Source organism: Pterocles gutturalis, unplaced genomic scaffold, assembly GCF_000699245.1.
Source record: "Pterocles gutturalis isolate BGI_N339 unplaced genomic scaffold, ASM69924v1 scaffold22955, whole genome shotgun sequence".
Classification (NCBI taxonomy): Eukaryota; Metazoa; Chordata; class Aves; order Pterocliformes; family Pteroclidae; genus Pterocles; species Pterocles gutturalis.
Genome location: NW_010141460.1, coordinates 25,954 through 49,455, shown reverse-complemented (window position 1 = coordinate 49,455; position 23,502 = coordinate 25,954). Strand labels below are relative to the sequence as shown.

The 23,502-nt window shown below is 41.1% G+C and overlaps 1 protein-coding gene across 1 annotated transcript in view; it reads right to left on the bottom strand.

Moving 5' to 3' along the window:
* The window catches only part of FAM171A1 (family with sequence similarity 171, member A1), a 50,691-nt gene extending 34,951 nt beyond the window's left edge, over positions 1 to 15,740 (bottom strand). Inside the window, exons 1-5 of the mRNA XM_010084045.1 lie at positions 15,614 to 15,740; positions 15,193 to 15,261; positions 14,554 to 14,602; positions 4,303 to 4,328; positions 700 to 924 (exon numbers count right to left, since the gene is read on the bottom strand). Coding sequence (XP_010082347.1) covers positions 700 to 924; positions 4,303 to 4,328; positions 14,554 to 14,602; positions 15,193 to 15,261; positions 15,614 to 15,740 — 496 coding nt within the window. The remainder of the gene's footprint in view (positions 1 to 699; positions 925 to 4,302; positions 4,329 to 14,553; positions 14,603 to 15,192; positions 15,262 to 15,613) is intronic.
* Between the last annotated feature and the right edge of the window lie 7,762 nt (positions 15,741 to 23,502).

Below are 23,502 nucleotides of genomic sequence, written 5' to 3'. Positions count from 1 at the left end.
AAACTGACAATAGGACATTCATCTAGATCTCAAGGTCTGAAAGCCACCCCCAATCTGTTCTATCTAGCAGTACAGAAATACTCTTCACGACTCAGTTTCCCCTCCTGTACAACAGTCTCCCACTTCCCATAAAATTTTGAGGCTTTCTGATAAAAACTAACATGCAAGTATTATTGTCATATTTGTTTGTCTCCAGAAGAAACAAACCATGTTAATTAAGTTAGAAAAAATTCTTATATCTGGATAACATAACTGCAGATTAAAACTGTTCTATGGACATGGCCAAGAAGCAAAAGGCCAGGACTTGTTTTGTATACTACTGCCTATGGTGCAAGAGTTGTTGCTACACCTTGGGAGAGAAAGCTGCTGAAACAAAGAACTTGAAAATAGAGTTCCCATAAAGAAAAAGATCAGGAATAGATTTGTATTTTCTGTGGAGCTGTAAGAGCACCAACAGTTGTTTGAAAACTGACACAGCACTGTATGAAGGACAGCCAGGAGGAGAACAAGTCTCTGCACAGCTCTGATGCCACAGTGTAACTGAGAAAGAAACATTGCCTTTTTTTTTTTTTTTTTTTTTTTGAAACGCACAGATGTTCTTCCATCCAGGATCACAAGCATTAAAACACACCATACAAAATTGTGTAACTTCCTTTAGATGCAAAATCTTACCTCAGAACAAAAATAAAGATCTCTTACCAGGCAATCTTACAGGTTTCCATGGTGCAGAATTTGGCACATATGCATGTTTACTAGCAGTCACTATCAGCTGATTGCCCAACTTATACTGAAACTTGAGGAAGGCAGTGCCATCTGCTCCTGAGGTTCCAGATGCAATGGAGATCTGGTTGGTAAAAATCTCAATGAAGGCTTCGGTTACTGGCTGATGTGTGGTGGCATCGCTTACATGGACCTTCAGTGTTACTTCTGTAATGACAAACAACCGCAGCAATTATCATCCAAAAAACTTCTGCAGGAGGCAGCAGTTAGAACATGCTAGCACACCAATGACCAAAAACACACAGAGCTCAGGGCTAATCTCTGACACCGGTGCCAAGTACAACCTCTTGTCCTGGCCTGCAGTTCTCCATCTTGCTCTTTAGAGACACTGCAGATTCTGCCACAAGCCTGACCAGGTCCTGAATTATTGCCCTACTGGTAACTCCAGGTCTGAAGACATGTATATTCCACCTACGACCCACATGCAGACGGGCAGCACATTGCCAGGGGCATGCAATATTCCCTTCGATGGGGAACATGTCAGTCTCACAGTAGCATCATAATTCTAAATGCATGTGCTACCAAACATCACAGAAGTCACTGACAGCATGGTATTGCAACTCTCCATAAGGTCCCTGCCTTGCCGTATCTCTGCTACAGCCAGCCTTCTCCACCAGCGGTAGGGAGAGGGAAAGGCTGGAAGCAGGCTGTGCTCCCTAACCCCTTCCCCAAAACATTTCTCTCTTTGTGTGGTAAAGGAACAAAGGAAATCTGCTGTGACGGAAGCCCAGGAAGAAAGTGGGCAACAGAGCAGGCTGTGTTACAGCTGGAGTTTTTGAACCCTGGTGGAAGAGACTGCCCCAGCTGGTCCAGGACTTCTCTGGTGATGTCTTAACCAAGGTGCTGAAATCTCACAGGATCAGGTTCTTCTCAAAGCACAGGATAACCAGGCAGGACACGGAGTGCTAGCAGTGAGCGAGAGAGGAACACCTCCCTCAGCCCCCCTGTTCACTGGTTCTTTTTCCAAAGGGGCAAAAATGCCACTGCACCTAGTGATATCTCCTTGTCAGTCCTGACACTACTGTATTACTTGTTCCCACATACAACTGGAGGGTATAAGAAGCAAAGAAGGGATGGTTAAGGCAGTCAGGAGAATCATACATCTTGTAGACACGCAATCAGAAGCTAACACAATGGACTACATTTTCCTTGAGTAATTTTTTCCAGAAACTAATTACTTGCTTAAATGTTTCCAGATGTACAAGATTTGTCCACTCCAGGGCACTCCTATGACTAAACCACGCATTGTGTCACCAGGCTTTTGTTACATAAAATGCAGCAGCTTGTGCAAGACAGTCCCTCTGGAAGGCATTCCTCCATATCTATAATTATTTTTCTGCCCCTCCAATAGTTCCTCTGCTTCATGCTCTAAAGTAGCAGCTGTTGTCTTTCTTCAACAAGTATGACTTAAATGCAATGCTGTTGAAAAGACCCAGCAATGGTCCAACGCCTCCACCAAGCCACTCCTTGGATTTTTTCATTTACAGTCACTTTGTTCTCCTAAACGAGTACCTACCTCCCTCTTTGTTCTCCCACTCTCCCCTTTCTCTTGTTCTTGCCCTCATATTTGGAAATTCTGTTGTTCGTGCATGACGTCCCCTACCTCAGCTTACTCCATTCCCCACGGTAATACAGGATATTTTGCCAACACCCTTTTTGTGTCAGGGAAATTCAGCCGCTAACAAGCAAGACGCTCACATTCCACATGCAACTCACTTCTTCATGTGCTGCCCAGAAGAGTGCATGATGGCCTCTTCATATTTATTTAAAAACAATACATTAGTTTCTACAGAGCATCACTGGTGATACAGTTCTGTTATTTTACCACTGTGCGTTAGGATTTTAAGAACTTATTTTGGTGTAAGCCCTGAGCCAGCAAGACATAACACCAAGAACAACACAGAACTTAACAAAATCTCTGTTGTAAATTTCAATACTGCAATGACATAACTGAGTATGCTGAGAAACATACTGTAACAATATAAAATTCCAAAAGGATGTCAGGATCTAATACAAAAATATCAGCACCTCTGTCCTAAGGGCATTTCATCCAGAAAGATATCAGGCCCTTTTATAAGTGTAGACCTTCTGTCTGAATTCTACAACACAGAAAATACAAATATCAGGCAGTCCTGAACAAAAACCCCATTAGAGAAATTCATCATCATCGCAGCCCTCACTTTAGAACTTGGCAATGGAGGATGCCAATTTAGAAGGGATCAGCATGAAATACATTCTAGCTATTAAAGATTCTGGACTTGTTCCCAGTTTTGCATTTAGTAGTCAAAGAAAACAATGTATACTGAACAATAGTGTCCATACACTGGTGTACATGTACAGAATGCCTCCTCAGAAACCTTGCCTTGACTACTAAGCAACTTGTGAAATCTTGTGCATGTGAAAGGCAGCCACACTAATCAAAGGAGGAATGCATGTGTTCATGTATTTAGAAACCGTACAAGTATTTACAAACGTGAGGGCAAAAAGCAATATAAGTTTTTATTTTCAAAATGGGCAGGAACAATACACTTAGATCCAAAGCCAGATAGTTGTGCTGTTAATGTCTCCCACTTTGAATTGCCTAGTAAAGAATGCTGATGAACAGATGCGGTTAAGAATAATGGGTCATGCATTAAAGAAAAAGCAAGGAAGCAGGACAAGCTGAACATTGTGGTTAGCAATTTCAGTAACATGAAAGTTTAGCCTTTTCTAAAACAGCCCCATATAAGAAGGAACCAAGAGGATCTGCAATATTAAATACTAATAAGAGGACAAGAAGTATCAAGTCTACTTAATTCCTTATAGTCATCCAAAATTATAGAAAAGAGAGTACTACTAAAATTGATTGAGAGACAAAGACTGATAAACAAAAAGTTTTCTGTATACACAAATCCAGCTCTCTCTTTCCAAAAAGGAGAGCTAGCCATCGGTACGTCCTGCAGGAAATTCCTTTATCCTTCACTCTACAGCTATATAAGGGCTTCTGTCTGCATCTTCCTCTCTTTCTGATAAGGATGGATAAGGGCTTCCAAAATCCCGTTTCCAAACAGAAACAACAAAGGCCATCACCCAAGATGGAAGACTGATGTTCTGAAAGGCAACAGATTTGAACTGCTGTTCCAAACCACCGTCCCTAGATCAGACACTGGGCTTCTTTTCTCCTCCTTTAACATTTAGACTTCTTTTTTTCCTGAGAAGATAGAGAAAATCCTAGCAGCCTTAACAACCCTAATTCCTTTTCATGTGTTATCTTCCCTAACATACATGTGAAATGTATACAGCTTGTTTAATTCAGGGCTTTCTCCTACGCAACAGCTCCTTTTTCTTCTTATCTAATGCAGCAGTGAAGTAATGAACACTAAACCTGCATTATCACAATAATTTCCACACCAACAGAATGATTACAAGCTTTAAACTGGAGGGAAATTGTTGAAGAAAACCTCCTCTCAAACAGTGAGTGAGAACAATCTACAAAGAGACTACTATGAAAACTTAAAGCTGTACAGTAAGTTTCAGAATTGCTAAGCACTTCTTGAGGAACAGGAGGACTGAAGAAGGGAAAGAAGAGAGCAGAGTAAGGACATCAAGTGATACAAGATCTGTCTGACCTCAAATTAATAGGGAAGTCTTAGACTGAAGCATTAGGTATACTAGAAGTACTAGAGAAAGCTGCTCACAAGACTCATTATTAGCTAAGGAATAGAGTCTTTAAAATGTCCGGCAAACTTTTTAGCTGGTAGTCTCAGCAAAACTGGGGGGATAAAGCAGATACGTTATTCTTGAGTTTTACAGCCTACCACAGCAAGGAGTTCACACAGAATTAAAGACACATGGACTCAGAAAAGGAAGAACATCTGCAGTACATGGGGAACACGATGGAGGCAGGGAACTGAAAGCACTGCAGAAGATGAACTCTGAGAACACAAAGCATGAATGTGAACATGAAAAAGAAGCGTGCTTTATTCTTCTGCAGATTTGTGACACCATTGTGCTTTTTATTATTTACTACAGCGGGAATATTCAGTTACTTTGCTCTATCCTGCTAGTGAGGTCCTGAAGGAAGGAAGGGGATGTAACGGTGCACAATGCTGATGTTTCCTCACCACAAAGCAAAGCAGAGAGGGCTGAGGTGACAGACCCTGGGCTGACCAATTCACCAGGTCAGCTGTGATCTCTCTCACCTCCCCAAACAGGCCACCCACATTCAGGACAGCCTACACTCAAGCTGACAGCCCTGTCTCATATACTCAGCTCCTGACTAGCCTGGTTGGAATGTGCTTCTTTCAGACCTGGGCTGTCTGGCACGTGGCTCCCTGTTGGCTTGCAGTGCCACCCAGGCAGGCACAGGTAGAACCGGGGGAATTTGCCTGCACCACTAGCATGTGCCCTGCCATTATGTTCCTACAGGAACGTTTCATGTCCAAAGCAAGATCTACTTACGGTAACTTAATTTCTAGCACAAACCACAGGCAAAGATATCCTGTCTGGATGGGCAAAAAGACTTTGCGTCCCTGTCAAAAAGTACAGCTAGGAATGGACCACTTGCAAACATTAAACAGTGTGAGCCATCTGGGAAACCCTGCAACTCTATTTCAAGAATCCCAAAGCACCACGGGAAAAGGTTAGTGGGAAAACAGCAAATATAGGGTTACATTCCACAAAGAGATCAAGGTTGCTGTATGTGTATGCTCGAGCAAGTAAGTCTAGCCTAAATCACTTTTCTTATAGATATATTTCTTTGTCTTCTTTCTGCAATCACATCTAACTTGTTTTTCAAATGAGCACAAACCAAAACTACTAGTTACAGTGAAAACAGCTGTCTAACTGTAACTCCCTCCCAGTTTTCTACTACTAAATTTATTGTCAGCTATGTAAAAAACCCCAGCATCTCCAAGGTTATGATTTGGGAAAGTGAAATAAAAAAAGACAAAAAAACCCCTTACATGTTAGCATTCCAATCCAGAATCCCATCTGTCTTCTTAATGCGATTTCTGATACTTTACTAAGTCTAAACTTTGTCTGAGCAATCCTTCCTGTGCCATCTGCTTTATGAACCATACTGACTCTTCTGAAATACAAGTAACCTTAAGACAACTATTTCTACCATCACAACCCCTCTTCTTAGACTCATAACTGTTCTTTATACTGCTGTAAACTCCCAGTTTGGTTTCCTTCAGAACCGGTATCATCAGCACTGTCTTCTATAACCAGATTCCTGAAAAGTGAAAAGCACTGTTTTTTTTTTTTTTAAAAAAAAAAACAAAAAAAAAAAACAAAAAACACACCAAACAAACCAACCAGTAATGTTACATAGAAAGAAAAATCCTGAGCAATCTGAATGATGGCACACTGTCAGATCTCAAAGACCAAAATAAACAGAAAAAAGTTACAACACAGATTGGAAGTCAAAGATTACAAACTTATTTAGATCTCAATCCTGCAATTTGGTTCCTGTGCACACACCCCTCTGTCAGGCAGACTCCCACTGATATCTGCTGGACAGATGATCTCTTTTGGGAACAGGCAGACACAGGCAGCCGTTATCGCTTATCTTCTCCTCCGGGGGTCCCCTATCCATGGACAATGTCAGGATATTGCCAAAGTAAAAGATATTTAAATTATCTAGGTTTGATTAGAGAAAGAAAACTTCCTGCTCATTTAAAAAATGCCATTACGAACTTTATTTAAAATAAAACTGTATGCACTCTGAGCTTACTGGCAACATGCCTGGTTTTGAATCCCACATGCCAAATGGATAAGCCTTTCTGCTTAACCTTTCGCCCATGTGCAAGGTCACCTCTCAGCCAAACAATAGGATTTTAATTTATCTAAAGGAAAACATTTTCCTAGAAAAAGGAGTGTTCCCCAGCCCCTAGCCACAGATGCCAACTCAAGCATTCACATATTGTCGTATCTTTCTAATGTACTGCATTAAGAAGGCTCTACAGACAACCAAGCTTCAAAACAGTATCAGAGGAAGTTCATATGAAAAAAAGGATATGTGTATGTAAAATCCCTCCAGAAACACAGACTCTGGTCTTCATTGATGTGATCACCTGAAAAGTAAGTTCACATTACCACCTCAAATGGCAAACTAGGAGTGCTTGTAGAAGATTCACAGCAAAGACAGTGACTTCCTCTGTTTGGAACAGGCTCTGGTTCATGTTACAGGCAAACCAGTGGTGCTACACAGCCTTCCCCTCCACCACAGGTAACCAGTCTTGAACTGGGGTGGGCATCTGCCACTGATTCCCAGTGAACCTGACCACACAGAAGGTGGGATGCAGGAGGTCTGCTTCTGCTTGTTGCCTGTTCAGTGATTCTCAAGATTACACCAGGGCTGCTGCAGACCTGCAGAAAGGTCCTTCCTTCTGCTCCACAGCACTGGTTAGACCTCTAGCACACAACAGGGCTTGGTTCTCAGACTCAGACTTCAAGGATTTAGAAAGCAGAGCCACATAAAAAAAACAGGGGATGGACGCAGCCTTTGGACCAGCCATCTGAAGAACCAGACCTCTTCAGTTATTGCGAGAGAAGGCTGGATCAGTGTGCATAACGGGCCGGGGGGGAAGTCAGACGAGGACCTTAGTCCTACTGAGAGAGGTACAGTATGACCCAACAGCTGTACACTGAACTTAAGCAAATTCAGGTGTCATGTCTTAGCAACAAGAGCACAGCTTACTAGATGGCAGATTCACTCATGCTGACAGAATATGGGAAGATTTATTTTCTTTTTTTTTTAAAAGCTTTAATTTTAGTTCTAGGTGTTCTAATTAAAGCTTACAATTAATATTTAATTCTGGATTTAATAGAATTAACACTTGATTCTAGAACACTTATGAAACCAGACCAAATGGTTGTCTGAGGTGCTTCTTTTTAGGACTGCAGTCTGAATTTGGTAAACACTTTCCTGCTTTACAGGTCATGGAGAAGATTATCTGTATGGTCCTCTGCACACTCGGAGCACTTGTATTGTGCAGACTATAACTCTCACACCTCGGAAGTCAAGAAGGAACTTTTTTCCCCAAATGCACAACTGATGGCGATTTCTGAGTTTTTCTTTTATTCTTCTCCCTTGCCCTTCCTCAGAAACAGCAGAGAACAGGAGCTGCACAGTCTGGTCGCTTAGCTGGTGCAGAGAAGCCCCTCTGTGATGCCTGATCAATGCATCTTCTCACCTCGCCTCAGTTGATAAGCAGGACCTGGAGTTGTAGAGGAGCCTGCTCTCAGGTGGCACTTGAGGCTTTTTTGCCCTTCTCTGCAACACAGCTTGATTCATCTGCATTTCTCATCTAACATTCCTTGCCACTGCAAGCACCTCCTGCATTGCTGGCACTGTGGCTGGTTCCTCCAGTGCACAAGAATTTCTTTTCCATGGGACTGAAATGGTTTATCTTAACTAAAATAACTAGATTCAATCCTCCATATTCAAATAAAGCACAGTGGTCTGTGATATGAAGGTCAGACAGGTGCCCTACTTGCCTCTTCAGGTTTAAAATCTATTAAAGCATTTAGAAACTAAAATGATAAATACATGAGTTTATCTCAAAATACATTATCTCCTAGTGATAAGGCATACAAATTTTTAATAAAGTGTCACAAAAGGAACTCTAGTATAAGAACCAGAGCAAGTTATGCCATCTCCAGTGACAACCAGGCTACTACATAACCATGTACTCAATGGGGAGGGACGGGCAGCTAAAGGATAATAAAATAAAGACATTCATCACACAACTGTCCAACATTTGAAAGAGGATTTGCATATCTTGACCCGCTAGAGCCTAGAGCATTACCATCAAAATTAATTTATTGGAAAAAAGGTAGGAATTTGCTTTAATTAAAAAAAGTAAGAGCTATATGCATAATGCCCAGATGAGACTCTGATACCCTATTGTTAAGTGATTAAACAAGCATTTATAATTAACTTGAAACTCACACGGCTGTAAAACTCATGAATAGCAATAGTTGCATTAACAGGTCTGCCTTTGATCACTACTGGAACTGTGCATGATACAAACTAACTTAATTTCCAAACCTTGCCTTTTAGAGATGGAATTATATAAAGATACTGTCACAGAGCACAGATGGAAGTTGAGTTTCAAAGGTTTAGCTTGCCACACGCATAATGCATTCTTTACAAGACATGAAAAAGTAATCCCTGCTTAAAACTCTCTTTTTTTCCTAATAGAGTCCTTTGAAACTCTGTTTGGAGATCAATATGGAATGAAAAGTTAATGCACAGGTATTTTTCAGTTGCTGAGCATTAGAGTTCTCCCCTGACTCAAACAAGACCACAGCTGATTTTGCAACATCATTTCTGAGGATAACAACACATTTAGCTCAGCTGCTGCACAGTTCACAGGGATTTTAACCCAACTTTACACCTACTGCATCATGGGTCTAGTTTCGGATAAGGCAGAAAGGGAAAGCTTAGATTTGCTTAGCTATGAATGGATGTGTTACATTTTCTCAGAACAACTTTTTCCTAACTCTACTAATAACAGTATGCATCTGATGAAAACAATTTAAAGCAGATGCATTCTACATTGAAGTGAACCAGAGTATGTGCAAAGGGGTAGGCAGGAGACAAGCACTTTTTTTTTTTTGCTTGTTTCTAACTAGCTCTAATCTTTAATCTCTACTTATTTCCAAAACCTGTTGTGAAAGCAAAGCTAGATGTCATTTTGGAAGAGTGTATTTTCACTTGAGTTGTCTTTTTTTAAATAAACTACTGTAATGATTCAAACAAATCCAACTTAAGTGATGCTCTACATACCCATAGCAGTAAACTGACTTCCACTTTCATCCAAGTACTCCACTGACATGAGCTAATACAGGTACAAAGGCAAATTATTGCATTAAAATTTTATTAGGCACTTGCACATTCTCTTTTTTTTCAAAAAACTAAATAGTCAATGTATACTCCATTCCTTGAAGAGGTTATGCCCAGCTGGCAGACAGGAAAATTAAGCACAAGTGAAGCTAAAAATAGTAACAAACCCATTCCTCCAGCCAGCCAGAGCAGAGAGCTCCACAGGGCAATGAGGACCTCAGCACTGCTGCTCAGCTGCTCCAGGGCAAAACCAGGAGCATCCCCGCCCCTTCCACCTCTGGGGCCCAGCTGTGGACTCCTGCTCCTTCCCTTGTGCTGATCTGCTGCTCCTTGGACCTGTCACTGTGTCGGTTCCATTTACTAGCCCAGCATTGCACCAGCCTAACAAAATGAATGGCTTGTTGCCAGGTTGTCAGGTTGAACTGCTGAAGCAATGCATCCTCAAGTGCCAAAACCAGCAGAACGGGCAGGTGTGGGGGTGGAGAGGCATCAAGCCTTCTGGCCAAATGCAACACTGGTGAAGGAAAAGAGGGGAACTGGGACCACCCCTGCTGCTTTGCGGGCAATTAGGTCAGCTCAGCTGTACCACTGACCCATAGCCCTAGAGTCCTCCCCAAGTAACTGCACCCCTACAGTCGCTTTGGAAGGATGCCTGTCCCTCTCCTGACTTAGACAAGCTTTAGACCAGCATTTGAGATGAACAGTTGCGGTCGACCTTTATTCTGCTTTAATCCCAAATAACTGAAGGTTGGCCACTTCTTGACTATGGCACCTGTACCACTGCATGCCGGCACCACAGCAGTGAAATCCCCTGGCTCCACAGATAGGATACTTGTGACAATGCAGGGGAAGGGTGTGATCTGGAGCAGTGAGGACTTTGCACAGGCACTATGCAGGGTTTACGATGGCTCATCAACACCCAAAGCACTCTACAGGCACAGCTGGCATTTCTGTCTGGGTGGAGGGAGGAGGTTGCTGTTGATTCCTCCTGACCCTAAAAAGCATGCTTTTACTAGCATCTCCAGGTGCCAGCTGCCATGACATCTGTTTTCTCCTCACTATAACATTAGGATTAATCACCCTCCAACTTGCCTATATTGAAACTTTATCTTCCAACACTACTTACTATAATTCCAAGTGTTTGAGATTTTTCTCTTCAAAACAAAGTTCATATTTCCTCATTTGGAATAACTGAAAAAAAAAATGAACCTGTGATTTAGGTCTTCTTCTAGATAATGAAGACTTTAAACCAAATAGGATCCACGACAGTTCCCTTCATCCTAACACTGTAAAGTATCCCCAGTTTGACACACAGCCATGTCATTATCCTTTGTTTACTCCTTCATCCAACCTCAGTCACGCAGAAGAAGCCTTCTTGTCCAGGTCAATTAAGTTTTCAATTAATGTTTTTGAACCAGGCTGCTGTACTGTCCATATTTCAAGCTGTGATGACTGCATATAAATGCAGAGCATAACTGACTCAGCAACCAAAACTCGCTTCAGTTTAAATTATCCTAACAGCCATGGTGATCTTAATTCTTGGCAGGGGGTTAGTTCTAGGGCTGTTAAGATTTCATGAGGAAAAAAATTTCTAATCAGACTAAAAATCATGAATTTTAAAAAATTGCTTTCTATTCTCCTACACTGGAAGTCAATTATGTAAATCAGAAGTTATCGGCTCTTCCACAAGTACACAATCATAATTGGAAAGTACAGTTACAGTTACATTTGCAACATTCATCTTTAAGACTCATTTTACATAAAAACCACAAAGTGACAATGACCAGGGTTTTGATATGCTGCTCATCCCACTTATGTTGCTTTCCACGACTGGGAAGAGCACTGGAGTATACTTTCGCATTTCTTGGTCACCTGGCAGCTCTGATTCCCTGTGGTGCTTGTTACAGTCCCATGACTACAACTGTATTTAGGAAACAAAGGTTTTCAGCCTGGTGGTCTGCGGCCCAGGCTTTGGGAATGCGTGCAAGTGACTCGGAGAAGTATATTCCTTTGGGTTGTATAATTGCCTGCCTGGGGGGGACTGAAGGGGAGGGCACTCTGCCAAAGGATTTTTGGGGTTCACAAATTTGGGTGTTGAAAACTAACAAACCACAGCAGAAATGGCTGATCAAACAAATCAGTGAATTATCTGCTCTCTTTAGAGATAAATCTCAATGTAAAATGCTGTGACTGGCCAATAAGTGATGAAAGAAGACTGAGGGGAGATGTGCGAGGGTGACACGCCCTGAAGCTCAAGGAATAATTCTGGACAGCTGCTGCAAACAGAGCTGACTTAATCTTAATACAAATGGGACCCGAGGGTGGCCTTTATTTTAGAAGAACAGCTATATCAGTTGAGTGGATCAACTGACTAAACCATAGTTGAGTGGATCAAATTTTTCTCCCCAAGTTCGTTAAGAGTGAGACGTCTCCCAGACCAGCATGGGGAAGGGGGTATATAAATGGCTCAGTGCAGCACAGAGCATAAAAACTGAACGACTAACAAAACACATAAGCAAATTGGAAGAGAGCAATGGGCTCCAGCTGGTTTTAACACAGGTTATCCTTCCCGGTGGCTGTTATCGCCCGGTGTCATGATGGTGAACATATTACAGAGATCAGCAACAAGGATCACACTGATGGTGTGATTGAACTGCTATTGCCATTGCTGTATTTCCTGACTGCTAAGTGCAAGTTACATTGGTATTATGATTTCAGTATATTTTATGTCACTGTACTAAATCAAAAATCCCATGTAATGTTAAATATCTTCAAATAAGTACATTTGATATTAAACATTATACCCTCCATGTGTGGCACACGTAAAAGAGCCCACTCAGAAAGTACTGGACTCTGACAAGTGCTCATATTATTCATTAGTTTGTCCATCTGACAACAGAAAGGGGTTACTGCTTACACTTTGGCATAACCCATTTTAGATATCTATAGATGTAAACATCACTCTGCTTAAGCTCACTCCCACAGCACAGAATCCCTCAGATTCTTTCATTTCACCTCTTCTGTTTCTTACATTCATGCTGCAAAACACACATCTATTTAAAAGTAACACTATCACAAAGGTTGCTGGCATTCTTAGGTTGACAAATTGTCCACTTCCCATTAACAAGCAGATATGTAGAACTGAAAACGTTCCAGTGGTGTTCTCTGCTTCCTTGGCACAGACAGCAACATGAATATTTTGTAGGCCATTTAGTCTATGCATTAAGCAATCATTTCAAAGTATTATATGGGTTTAAACAAACAGCTGTACGTTTGGAAAGTGATGTGCTGTGTATAAGTAAGGTTGAAAGGGGAAGAAGGAGGAAGGAATTTCTAAATAACCAAATCATAGGGATGCTAAACTTACATAGAGAGGCTGTGTTAACAGAATGTGCTGGGGAAATTCACTGGGAAGCAAACGAAAAAGCACATATTACAAGAACAATAACCAACTTCTGAAAGGGCAAAATATGCTCTATTTTGTTGTGCCTAAGATGAATATATGGTTAGCAGATGAAGCGTTCATGTATGTTATGCATACATGCACACACACATATGCTAAATTTAACTGAAAATACAAGGTACACCAAATCACACTAAAAATGGGAGCATTTACTTAAAAGTTTCTCCAACACTATCAGTCCATATCACTGCCCTGAAACCCATTCTAAAACGGGTTCTTGAAGTTAAGAAAAATATGCATTTCACACAGAGGCCTTGGCCTTGATAGTTCTCTTGTTTCTGCTGCCCAGGCTACATCAGAGGGCATGGGGAAAGGGAAAGCTGTACTCCAAGACAGGAAGCCTCTCTGTCAGGCAGAGCAATTGCAGAGCATCCACCCCAGCCCAGGTTCCTGGGGCAGCGTAAGGTGCTCAAGCTTGACAGTCTCCCCCAGGAATCCTGGTCTGGGTTGTTTCCCACCCTTGTGCTGAAGTCTTAAAACAACCTTGGTTTAAAACAACCACCTCTTTGGCCTGACGAGTTACTACTGAAATAACCTGAACAAGATTACAAGATGAGTTTAGTAGCTCAGCTACAAGTTTTCAGAGCTGTTTGTCAAACACCTTGCTTCATATTTAGGTACCTTAGCCCTCCTGTCTTCGCTCTCCAAAACTCCATCACTTACTGATATATATGTTTTTAAAAAGAAACAGAGAAAGCTCTGCTAGAAATGACTTAAACCAAGCAATTAAAATTAAAAACCTGAAATAAATGCATTTACACTACAGCAATAAATCTTGTTTAAGCTTAATTTTACTCAAATAGCAGCTATAGCCAATTATAGCAAATACATTTAAATAGCAGTCCTGCCACAGTTAAAAAAAACTCCATCAGAACACATGTATTTTACTTTTGGCTCTCTTTGAAGAAGTTTGAGACAACTCATCCCAACTTTCACATGAGATTGTACCAACCTGCAGAGAAAAACAGGTTTCAGAAGTTCATCCCACAAAGTGCACAGAAATTTTAAATCGCTTTTTAAATTAAGACTACTCTTTCAACAGCTTAATTGCAACCCTTGCTACTTTGCTCCAAAAAAGAGTCCGCTTGAAAATATCCATCCTTTTTGGATTGCTTATTTCAGTGACAGCAGGCAGGCTGATTCCAGCAAGTGTGGCAGCTCAGCTCTGAAGTTCCCATATGCAATTAAATCCAAAGTTAAAAGCAGCTCACAAAATCATGTAGCACAATATTTTGCATATTTGGAATGTGGTATGACCATGAAGCTCAGAGCAGTGGGAAGGCCACTTGGTATACGAGACTCCTGGAAGTCCCACACCTAGGGTAAGGAAACACAGGCTCCTGCAGACTCGCAACAAAAGCAGCATCTTCCTCTCATTTTGTGTGGGCAGCCCTAACTAATCTTGCATACCACTAATTTGCAACGTTTAACAGATAGGTGCTTGACCTACTCCCTTTCAAGGAAAGCAATCACCTACCAGTCTATTTTGTTTTTCATGGCAGTTTTTTCAGACTCTGTACAAGGCCCTTGAACACACAGATTACATCAAGAGATTCATGAACGACACCTGAAAAAGAGCAAGTCTTAAAAAAGCAAGCCATGAGGCTTCCCAGTGGTACACTGGCATCTTTACTGTTACTGGATTTTAAAAATATTTTTAATAGGATCCATAAAAGCAAAAAGGCTAAAAAGTTATTGCTGAATGATGAAGGAAGCCTATTAAGATGGTAGTAGGTATGCTTCTTGGTCTGGGATTCTTAAGAAGCAGGTACTCACAGACTCTATTTAGGCAAAGGAGCTCCAAACTACGAGAAAGAAAAATAGTGCAACAATAGAAGGTGAAAATACAATGAAGACAGAGAAGCATCTAGCTTCCACATGAGTTAAATTAAAGCCTATGAATAAATTTATTATAACAATTTGTTAGCTTGCAGAGGATCTATACAATGCTATGTGTTCACTGGGACTTTCACCTTCTTTTAGATAACAAAAGATGAGTGAATGTATCCTTGTGGAGGGAAACACCTTTGAGCCAAGTCGGGGTGGGGGGACCAAGAAATGGAGTTTAACATCATGGGCAGAGACAGCTAACACAGCTGGGAACCTGCCTGGTTACCTGCCATGTCTGTCAGCTTGGGCAGGATGGGATGGGATGACATAGGAAGAAGTGGACATTCTTCATCCACTGCAACAAGGAAATGAGAACAAGGAGAGATGCTTATGGTAAAGTCACAGGTCTGCAGATGCTAACCCTCCATCTTGCTGGAGTATTAAAAAAAAAAAATAAGAGTTTTTCTCCCTGAAGACTGGACTGTCCTTCCTTTATACGTCCTTATCATATTCCAGTAATTCCCATCAGCTCTAGACTGACTGTTGCAATTTTCTCTTACTTGGGACTTGCCTTAAAATGGATCCAAAACTATTAAGAGAAGAAAGATGCAGAGAAAATTTTTGCTTGGTGCAGTAGTGAGAGAATAACATCTACACCATGCCATAGGTCCTGCTTGCTGACACACCTATCAATATGCTTTCCTCACCTGCCAAGTTCCTCAGGATTGAGGTGTAAGGCAGCAGAGGCAGCACACAGCTATGCTCCCCACAGACAACAAAGAGCAGCTGGGCTTCCTTAGTATTCTGCTGGGGGGGAGGTGCTCCATCCCCCATAGCTGGACCTCCACACTTCATTGACATCATCCAAGATTCACTCCTAGCACGTCCACCCCAGATACAGCCAACATCTGCCTTGGGCCAGAACACCTTGGCCTTTTGACTCCCATTTCCCCTTTCTCTTTGGGATAATTTGCTATGTTTTATTTATTACAGCAGCTGGCTATTCAAGTTTAAGATCTTCCTACGCATGTAGGGTTTGCGTATCATCTCCCCCTGGATGTCGGAGTGTTGGGACCAAAAAAAAAAAAACAAACCACCAACCAAAAAAAAAAAACCTACAACATTGAGTATTTCAGGCCGCTCCCTTTGATTTGCACAGGACTACATTACTGCTGTGTCCCAAGATGCTTCAGCCCAAGGGCTGTAGGCAGCCGTGCTGTTGCAGAGCCAGGTCACCGAACTGGGCAGCCCTGTTCAGCAGCTGGCATACTCTCCTGCAAGCCCACCAGGTCATTTTGGCCTCTTACCTCCCACAGATGCCACCCTCACCCTGCCATCTCAGGGCTGTCAGCTAGCTGGTAAGGAAGTGAGGTGGAGAGGGGAGAAAAAATAATCCAAGGCTCTGCCTCCTCCCTTCACAGCAGGCAAGACAGGCTCTAAGAGATACAGACACTTCTCTACCCATACACTGTGCTCTGATGCTGCTCAGACTGCAGGAATATCACACCCCTCTCCCCATCTCTCCCTCCTTCCTTCCCCCCAGAGACACAGGGTGACTCATACAAGTACTGACTTCACATCACGCAACCATCAAACCCAGCAGTCGGGTATCGGGGATGGGGGAAGGTATTTCAAACAGCGTGCCCTGAGAACACCCGAGTTGTGCAGAAACACTAACTCCAGCCTTCTGCTATGGGACCCAGGGAAATTTTTTGGCTTGTGGGTCTGCATGCACTACTTCAGCTGATCCCAGTCCTGTGCTGGGAGGCGACCTAGGAGTATGCCATCCGCTCGGACTCCTTCAATTTGCTTTCCACAAGATGACATTTTGGAATAGCTACAAACCATCTGGGTTCCACCCTGGTCAGAACGTCAAGGCACATGACGGACCCCTCTCCCCCCGCCTCCCAAAACTTTGGCATAGCTTGTGGGACAGCACTCAGCATCTGGGGCACTCGTAGCAGTTTGCAAGATAAAACCGGAGCAAGTTGCAATGAGAAAGGCATCTAACATGGCTCTTGCAAACACTTAAGTAAACCACACATTAAGAAGCTAAGTAAGTGCTAGACGATGATCTGCACATTGCTTTATGAAAAAAAAAAAAAAGTAAAAAGGAACAGATTTGTCATTTGCAGTGATGAATGGTGGTGGAGGACATCTATACATCTTTGAAACACATCAGCAACCAGATATGAAGCAATACCTAAAGTGAAAACTAGTAAAAGTAGTATGTTCAAATGCAAAATGTGTCATAGCTGCTTTTTTTATCCCACCTTAATTCCAAAAATCTTTGTGTTTTTTTTGAATGTTAAATGACTACAGATTATGATTTAAAAAAAAAAAATTAGTCTAATCATGTTTCTCATGGCCAGTAAAATTTTCCACTATAGTTTTATTTGAAATGCTCACTGGTGCTGCAGAGGACAACCGCAGGGCTCTCTCACTTCCAGGTAAAGCTACTTCAGAAACTGCAAACTTTAGCAAGATGGAAAATGAAGTCTGTATACATCTCCATGATTCCAGAGGCTGTAAGGATTCACGCTCCTATGTCACCAGCATACTTCTCAGAAACAGTCAGGCAACCCCTGTAGTGAAAGGTTAGGCTCCTATTTTTGAAAGCTCTGGCCTGCATACGTCTAACAAACTAGTTCTGAACTGTTCAAACGTTTGGTACAGGAAGAAAATAATTAGTTCTTAACACTAATCCAATTTTACTTTGAAGTGCCAGACACCCCAGAGAATATAAAAAATGTTTATCAGGGAGTTGTTTGGTTCTACACCCTACTCACATCCAGCTGCCAGAGTGTTGTAAATGAGCACCCAGGAAAGCAAGCTTTTAAGGTGCAAGCAACATGGACAACACCACCAAGGTCAACAGCATTAGAGCAATGAGTAGCATTGCCTGTCATACGTACATTCTACAGACTCACAGGCTTAACGTAGTATTTTGGCTTTTGCTATACTAGGATTTTCAAGAGATTCAAAAGCACCATTAGTGAACAGCTTAACAAAACAGATGTAATTCAAGCCTTATACACTCCAATCTGAAGATTTAATTAACCTGTGTTTTTAAATAGAACACACAATAAATCCATAGCTTACCAAAGAGCTTCAAAAAAAAACCCACACAGAATAAGATATTTAAAATTATTTTATCTTATATTTGGTCTGAAAAATCCTATACTCACATTCACAATTTACATCTAGTAAAAAAAAAAAAAAAAAAAAAAAAAAAGAGTCCTTTCTTCATATAATTTGATTTTTAAAAATAATAAAAACCCTAAATTATCTGATGTGCATGAAGCTTAATGCCAAGAATACCACTTTAATAGCAGTTTGAATGTAGGAAAACCAGCTGTGAAATTCACCAAGTGACCAGACCCCTCCAGTTCTGCCCAGGCTTGGAGACAGAGTCAGGTAGGAAGGTAACGGTGAAGTTTTGTAAGGAAGAAAGGATGACAAGCACTCCTGGGGTCTGAGGGAATAGATTATGGGCAGACATAGGAGTAGTTTCTCAGTTCTAGATACTCCTCATGCCAAGGAACCTGGCTGTATTGCATGTCTAGCCAACATGCTCTTTCCCAAATTGCTCCTCCACGGAATTGTGACAGGTGCTACGGTACGACCCACAGGACCAACAGAGAACCAACCGGGTGACTGGAGGGGATTGCATGTTTCTATTAACTACTTTTTTTTTTTTTTTCCAGCTTTCAATAAAAGAGATTGATAAGGGCTTGACATTTTGCGAACTGCATGGCAATCACATGGAAGTATTTCACCACTGTGCTGAGGGAGAGACTGCCTCCCTAGCAAGTATGTTCACAATGTCTCTTTTATGCAAAGCTAGCTCAAGAGGGCTTGCAATGGGGTGAGTGGGCTGAGGATGTCAACCTCTTTGCGAGAACTAGCAGGGATCTGGTGACACACTAATCACTGCCTTGATTTTTCACTGCAAAACCCCTCATGTGCCTTGTTTTGGAAGCCAGCTCTCACCCTGCTTTGCTGCCACAGCAACACAGGAACCGTCATGTAGGAGTGCTCAAAATTGATTTCCTTGCATTACTGAAACCAAGAGACCCAGCAGCAGATGGCAGATCAAGAACCACTCTTCTACCACTTTGAGGGTTCACCACACTCAAGTCCTAAAGACACAGTTTGAGGCTCTTCTCCTTAGCCTTAAAACAAATACACACACACAGCCCTGCCCACCCCACCCCCCCATGTGAAAAATCTAAGTTGATTTCTACAAGGTAATGTTTTAGACTGGGTACATTTTGATCAGTGGCTATTGTCTGATTTATGGGCAAGGATCAGTTACTGACTATCTCTTTTTAATTTAATTGGGCAAAGACATCAAGAGAGTAATAAAGGAGTTACTCTGGGTTTATCATAAACAGAAACAATCATTTACGTACACAATCTCAATGAATCAGCCTCAGTAGCACATGGAGCCCAAGTTACACTGCAGAACCAGGCAAAATGAAACAGCCATCCCAAAGCCAAGGCCATATTAGGCAAGAAAAATACTCTTGACTTTCTAATCCTTTGAGGAACTCACTGCTTTCTCAGAAGGGCATTAGACTGACTAGAAGACCTACAAACTTACACAGACCATCAATGGAAAACAAAAGTTGCTGTCGGGGTTTGAGCTAGCTTTGTACAGAGATGCTACTGCCTCTATTCATTTCAGAAAAAAAAAAATGGTGGAGGACAAAGAAAGGCCATGCACAACACTGAGACATCGAATTATGCTCTGCTTTTTTTTTTTTTACTTGCAATAGACTTGCAGCTTTTGACAAGTCTACAAGCATACAGAGTTTTTAATTTTGCATTATAAACTTTCACAGTCAATACCTTGACAGCTAGTGAAACAGATAATAGGTTGCTGAGATCTTGCAATGTAGAAAATTCAATCTGTGGGTGGTGTTTTAAAAGTAGCAGTTTCCCTTCCCAGAAGGTTACTATGGCATCTGTGGTTATAGGGAAGAGAAGGCAACAGCTCACCACAGCAGGACATGCAGTAACAGCCCACTGCTGCACACCAAGTGCTTTTGTCATGCTCTGTGCCAGAGGAAGAGTAACACTTGGCCACCACAGGAATACAGTTTACAGCTATTAGTGATACTAGCACATTGCCTGTCTTAAAATTATATTTTTGCGCAGAAGGAAAGAATACTTAAGATTAGTCATTTAATGAAAAGGAAACAATTAAATAGGAAGTTTGTAATTTCTTTCAGCCTAGACAAGGTAGAATTGAAACATCTGAAAATTACAGTATCACTTAATTTCACTGCCTCAGTGTATTCTCTTAATTAGGAGATTATTTTCCTACAAAACTTTGTGGGTTTTATGTGTTACACTCCTTACGCATTACATTTTTCATAGAAGTATTGGCTCAGATGCATAAAGGAGAGGGAGGACTAACTCCCTTGCAGTTCAATCAAGAAACCACAGTTTCCACTTCATGTGGGCTTTGTTTCATGGCTAGAACACTTCATCATATGGTATTAATACAGCGCTAAGAAACCCAACCAGAAAGGCCTTAATCATACTACGATTTCAGACAAACTGTAGTTCAGCACTATTCAGCCTGGAGGTCATTTAATTGTAAGTGGCGAGCAAAAACTTATTATATCTGACATTCTGAGGACTGGAAGGTTCTCAGTAATGTAGCTCAAAACCAGGAATATTCATTCAGTACCATATGAACACAACATGCTTAAGAACTGAAATATGTCACATCTCAGGATGGATCCAGCAATGCGGTGTGGCTGCTTGATCACACCATCCACGCACAGCATGAACACTGATAAAAATTACCTGGATGCAAAATCCTACAGCAACAAAGCCAGATCCAGAATTCTGAAGATCCACTTTTCCCCCTTGTCAACCAGACACCATGTACCAGTGCTTGACAGACAGTGCCCTGAGCAGGACAATTGTACCACAACGGTCTTTGGCTACCCTCAGGGTCTACTGAGGTTGTTCCCTATAACTACAGCTCCTCTGGGGCTTTGGAGGTTCTGTCACCAGAAGGTGACAAGACTGTTCAATGCAGGACTGCTACTCCCTGGCATTTGACTTTCTTTCATCTTACTCTGACTTCTTTTCTTTGCAGATCAAAAGTTCTGCAACTATCAGACAAAGCTCCAAGAGTGTAAAAATCCTGCACTGAAGACATAATGGGTTTTTATATCATCTGGTTTAGGCTGCCAGAAGCATCCAAATCCAACACCTCTGGGGAAGGTCACTATTTCTACAGTGACAATGCAAAGAATACAGCATGCTTATTTTGGTGCTTCGATTTGCCAGCAAGTTAAATGCCCATACTAGCTTAAAATTGATATGGAAAAACATTCCATCTACCTACATGAAAATTTCTGCAGCAAAATCACATGGCAGTCACAAAAAAAAAATCCTACAGTCAAACTGTCTCGCCAAGAAGTAGTTGGTAAGCAAAGGAGAAAGGGAGTCTGATTAACAGAGCAGTGTTCCCTTTAGTTGACTTAAATTCAGCCGTATTCATTTATTTAACAGATGTCAAAGACAGCTAACCACTACTGGTCAGTTTAGAGCAATTTCACAAAACAATCTTTAGCCCTCCGTGGTATTATCTCCCTTTGCTTTCCGACCACTATAAAGTTGCTAAAAATGTAGTTAATCAGCCTGTTATCAATACTGATACCACTATGAGGGTGAAAGCAAGGCATAAAAACCACATAGTTTTTGATGAAAACCATCTCCTGATTAAGAGAATACACTGAGGCAATGAAATTAAGTGATATTATAGTTTTCAGATGGCCCAATTCCAGCTTTCCTAGAATCTTCATTAACTCAATCCACAAATTTACTGATAACAAACAAGCCTGTGTACAAAATTAGGACTCCATCATTTTATATGCTGGCCTCTCCTTTTAGTTACACCTAGAAAAGAATAGCGTTGAGATTTTACTTGAGACATCCCATATATTCCAACCACATTTTTTGCCTGCTGTCCACCATGTTTAAAAGAGAAAGCAAAGGGGATGCTATATGATATTATGTAGCAAGAAACATGCCTCACTCAAATTGTGCTGCAATAAATTACCTTATTCTAAACCATCTTGAAAAAGCGATCTTGCTGAAAGAGCGATCTTGCTGAAAGATGTCCTTTGAGAAAATACAGTGAAAGACTAGTATGGAAAAGACATAACACTAAAGCAGCCTGGAAACTGGTTTAAAAAGCAATCTGTTTTTCTTCCATGCTTAACAGAGAACATTATCATCATCAAGCCACTTTTAAAAAAAATCAATTGGATTCCACTTCTCCTTGGAGTGCTTTCATTCCTGATGCCTCCTCAAGATCTTTTCAATAATGACTGCATTTGTACCTCAATTTCATTTGACATTTGAGTTAACATACACATTAAACGTTAGTTGAAGGTAAAAGTACCTTACTTAACAGTTCCTAAATGTGAATATAATGGATATATCCCCTTAACTACAACCAATCCCCTCCTCCCAAACAACAACAAAAAAAGCCCAAGCAGGAGCCAGAGCTGTAACACTGCATTAGTTCACCATAGAGTTGGAAACAAAGGATAGTAGCGGGCAAGCTTTCAAAATACAAATTTTTTTACTGTGAAAGTCATCCTGTTTTCAATCTGTTACAGTTAGATGCGCATGCTCATTAAAAAGCATGTTTTGCACAAACAAGGCTTAAAGAGCAATGAAATATTCACTTTCAAGTAAAGTTAGTATGGTTGCTCACAAGTCAACATCACACAAGCAAGTGAAAAGGCAACATAGTGATGCAAAACCAACACCACTTACCTGCCAAGAATAACGTAAATCAAACCCACTTTGCTTAATTGCATTTTTCCAAAATACTGCAGATAATTGTTCACATTTAGCCAACTTAAATTGGTTTAGATCACTACCTTGTTTTTTTGTGTGCTTTTTTAAAAGTTTCTTTTTTAAGGCTGTTAGCTGATTTAAGCATTATAGTAAGTGACCAAACCTTCCACAATTTCAGTAAATATTTAGGGAAGTTATTGGATGGATGCCTTCAATTAGACTTTCTTCCTGAATGTAGAAAAGGCTCACTAAACACATTAGTGTGAGCTTACACAGTACATGTAAATTCAGACAACCTACTTTTGGAAGGAGGAAAAAAAAAGCTATGCAAGTGAAGAAAGAGCAAATTTAAATCTTCAGAAAATGTCCTGAATGATCTGCACAAACATTTGACTTAAGGGATATTTTTCCCTGGGTATACAACATAAAAGAATACTGCAGCTCTCAATCCCTTATCCCTCATCTGCCTTTGTGCGTTGGGTTGAGGAAAGGGACAAAAGGAAAGAATGTGCACTTTCCTTCTCCTGGGGACAGAAACCTCCTCTTGGCATGCACCACTGGAAAACAGCATTGATGCAATTATCATATGGAGACAAAGCACACAGGATTTTGAGGTATAATTCCATTACTTTCCCATTTTTTAAACTTGATGACAGGTAAATACAGACCTCATTGTCATTTTAAGCAAGCTAACTTGTAATGGACAGAACTCCATAGTCAGCTGTACCAGAACTATTCTAAGTTCCTCCTGAAATAGCAC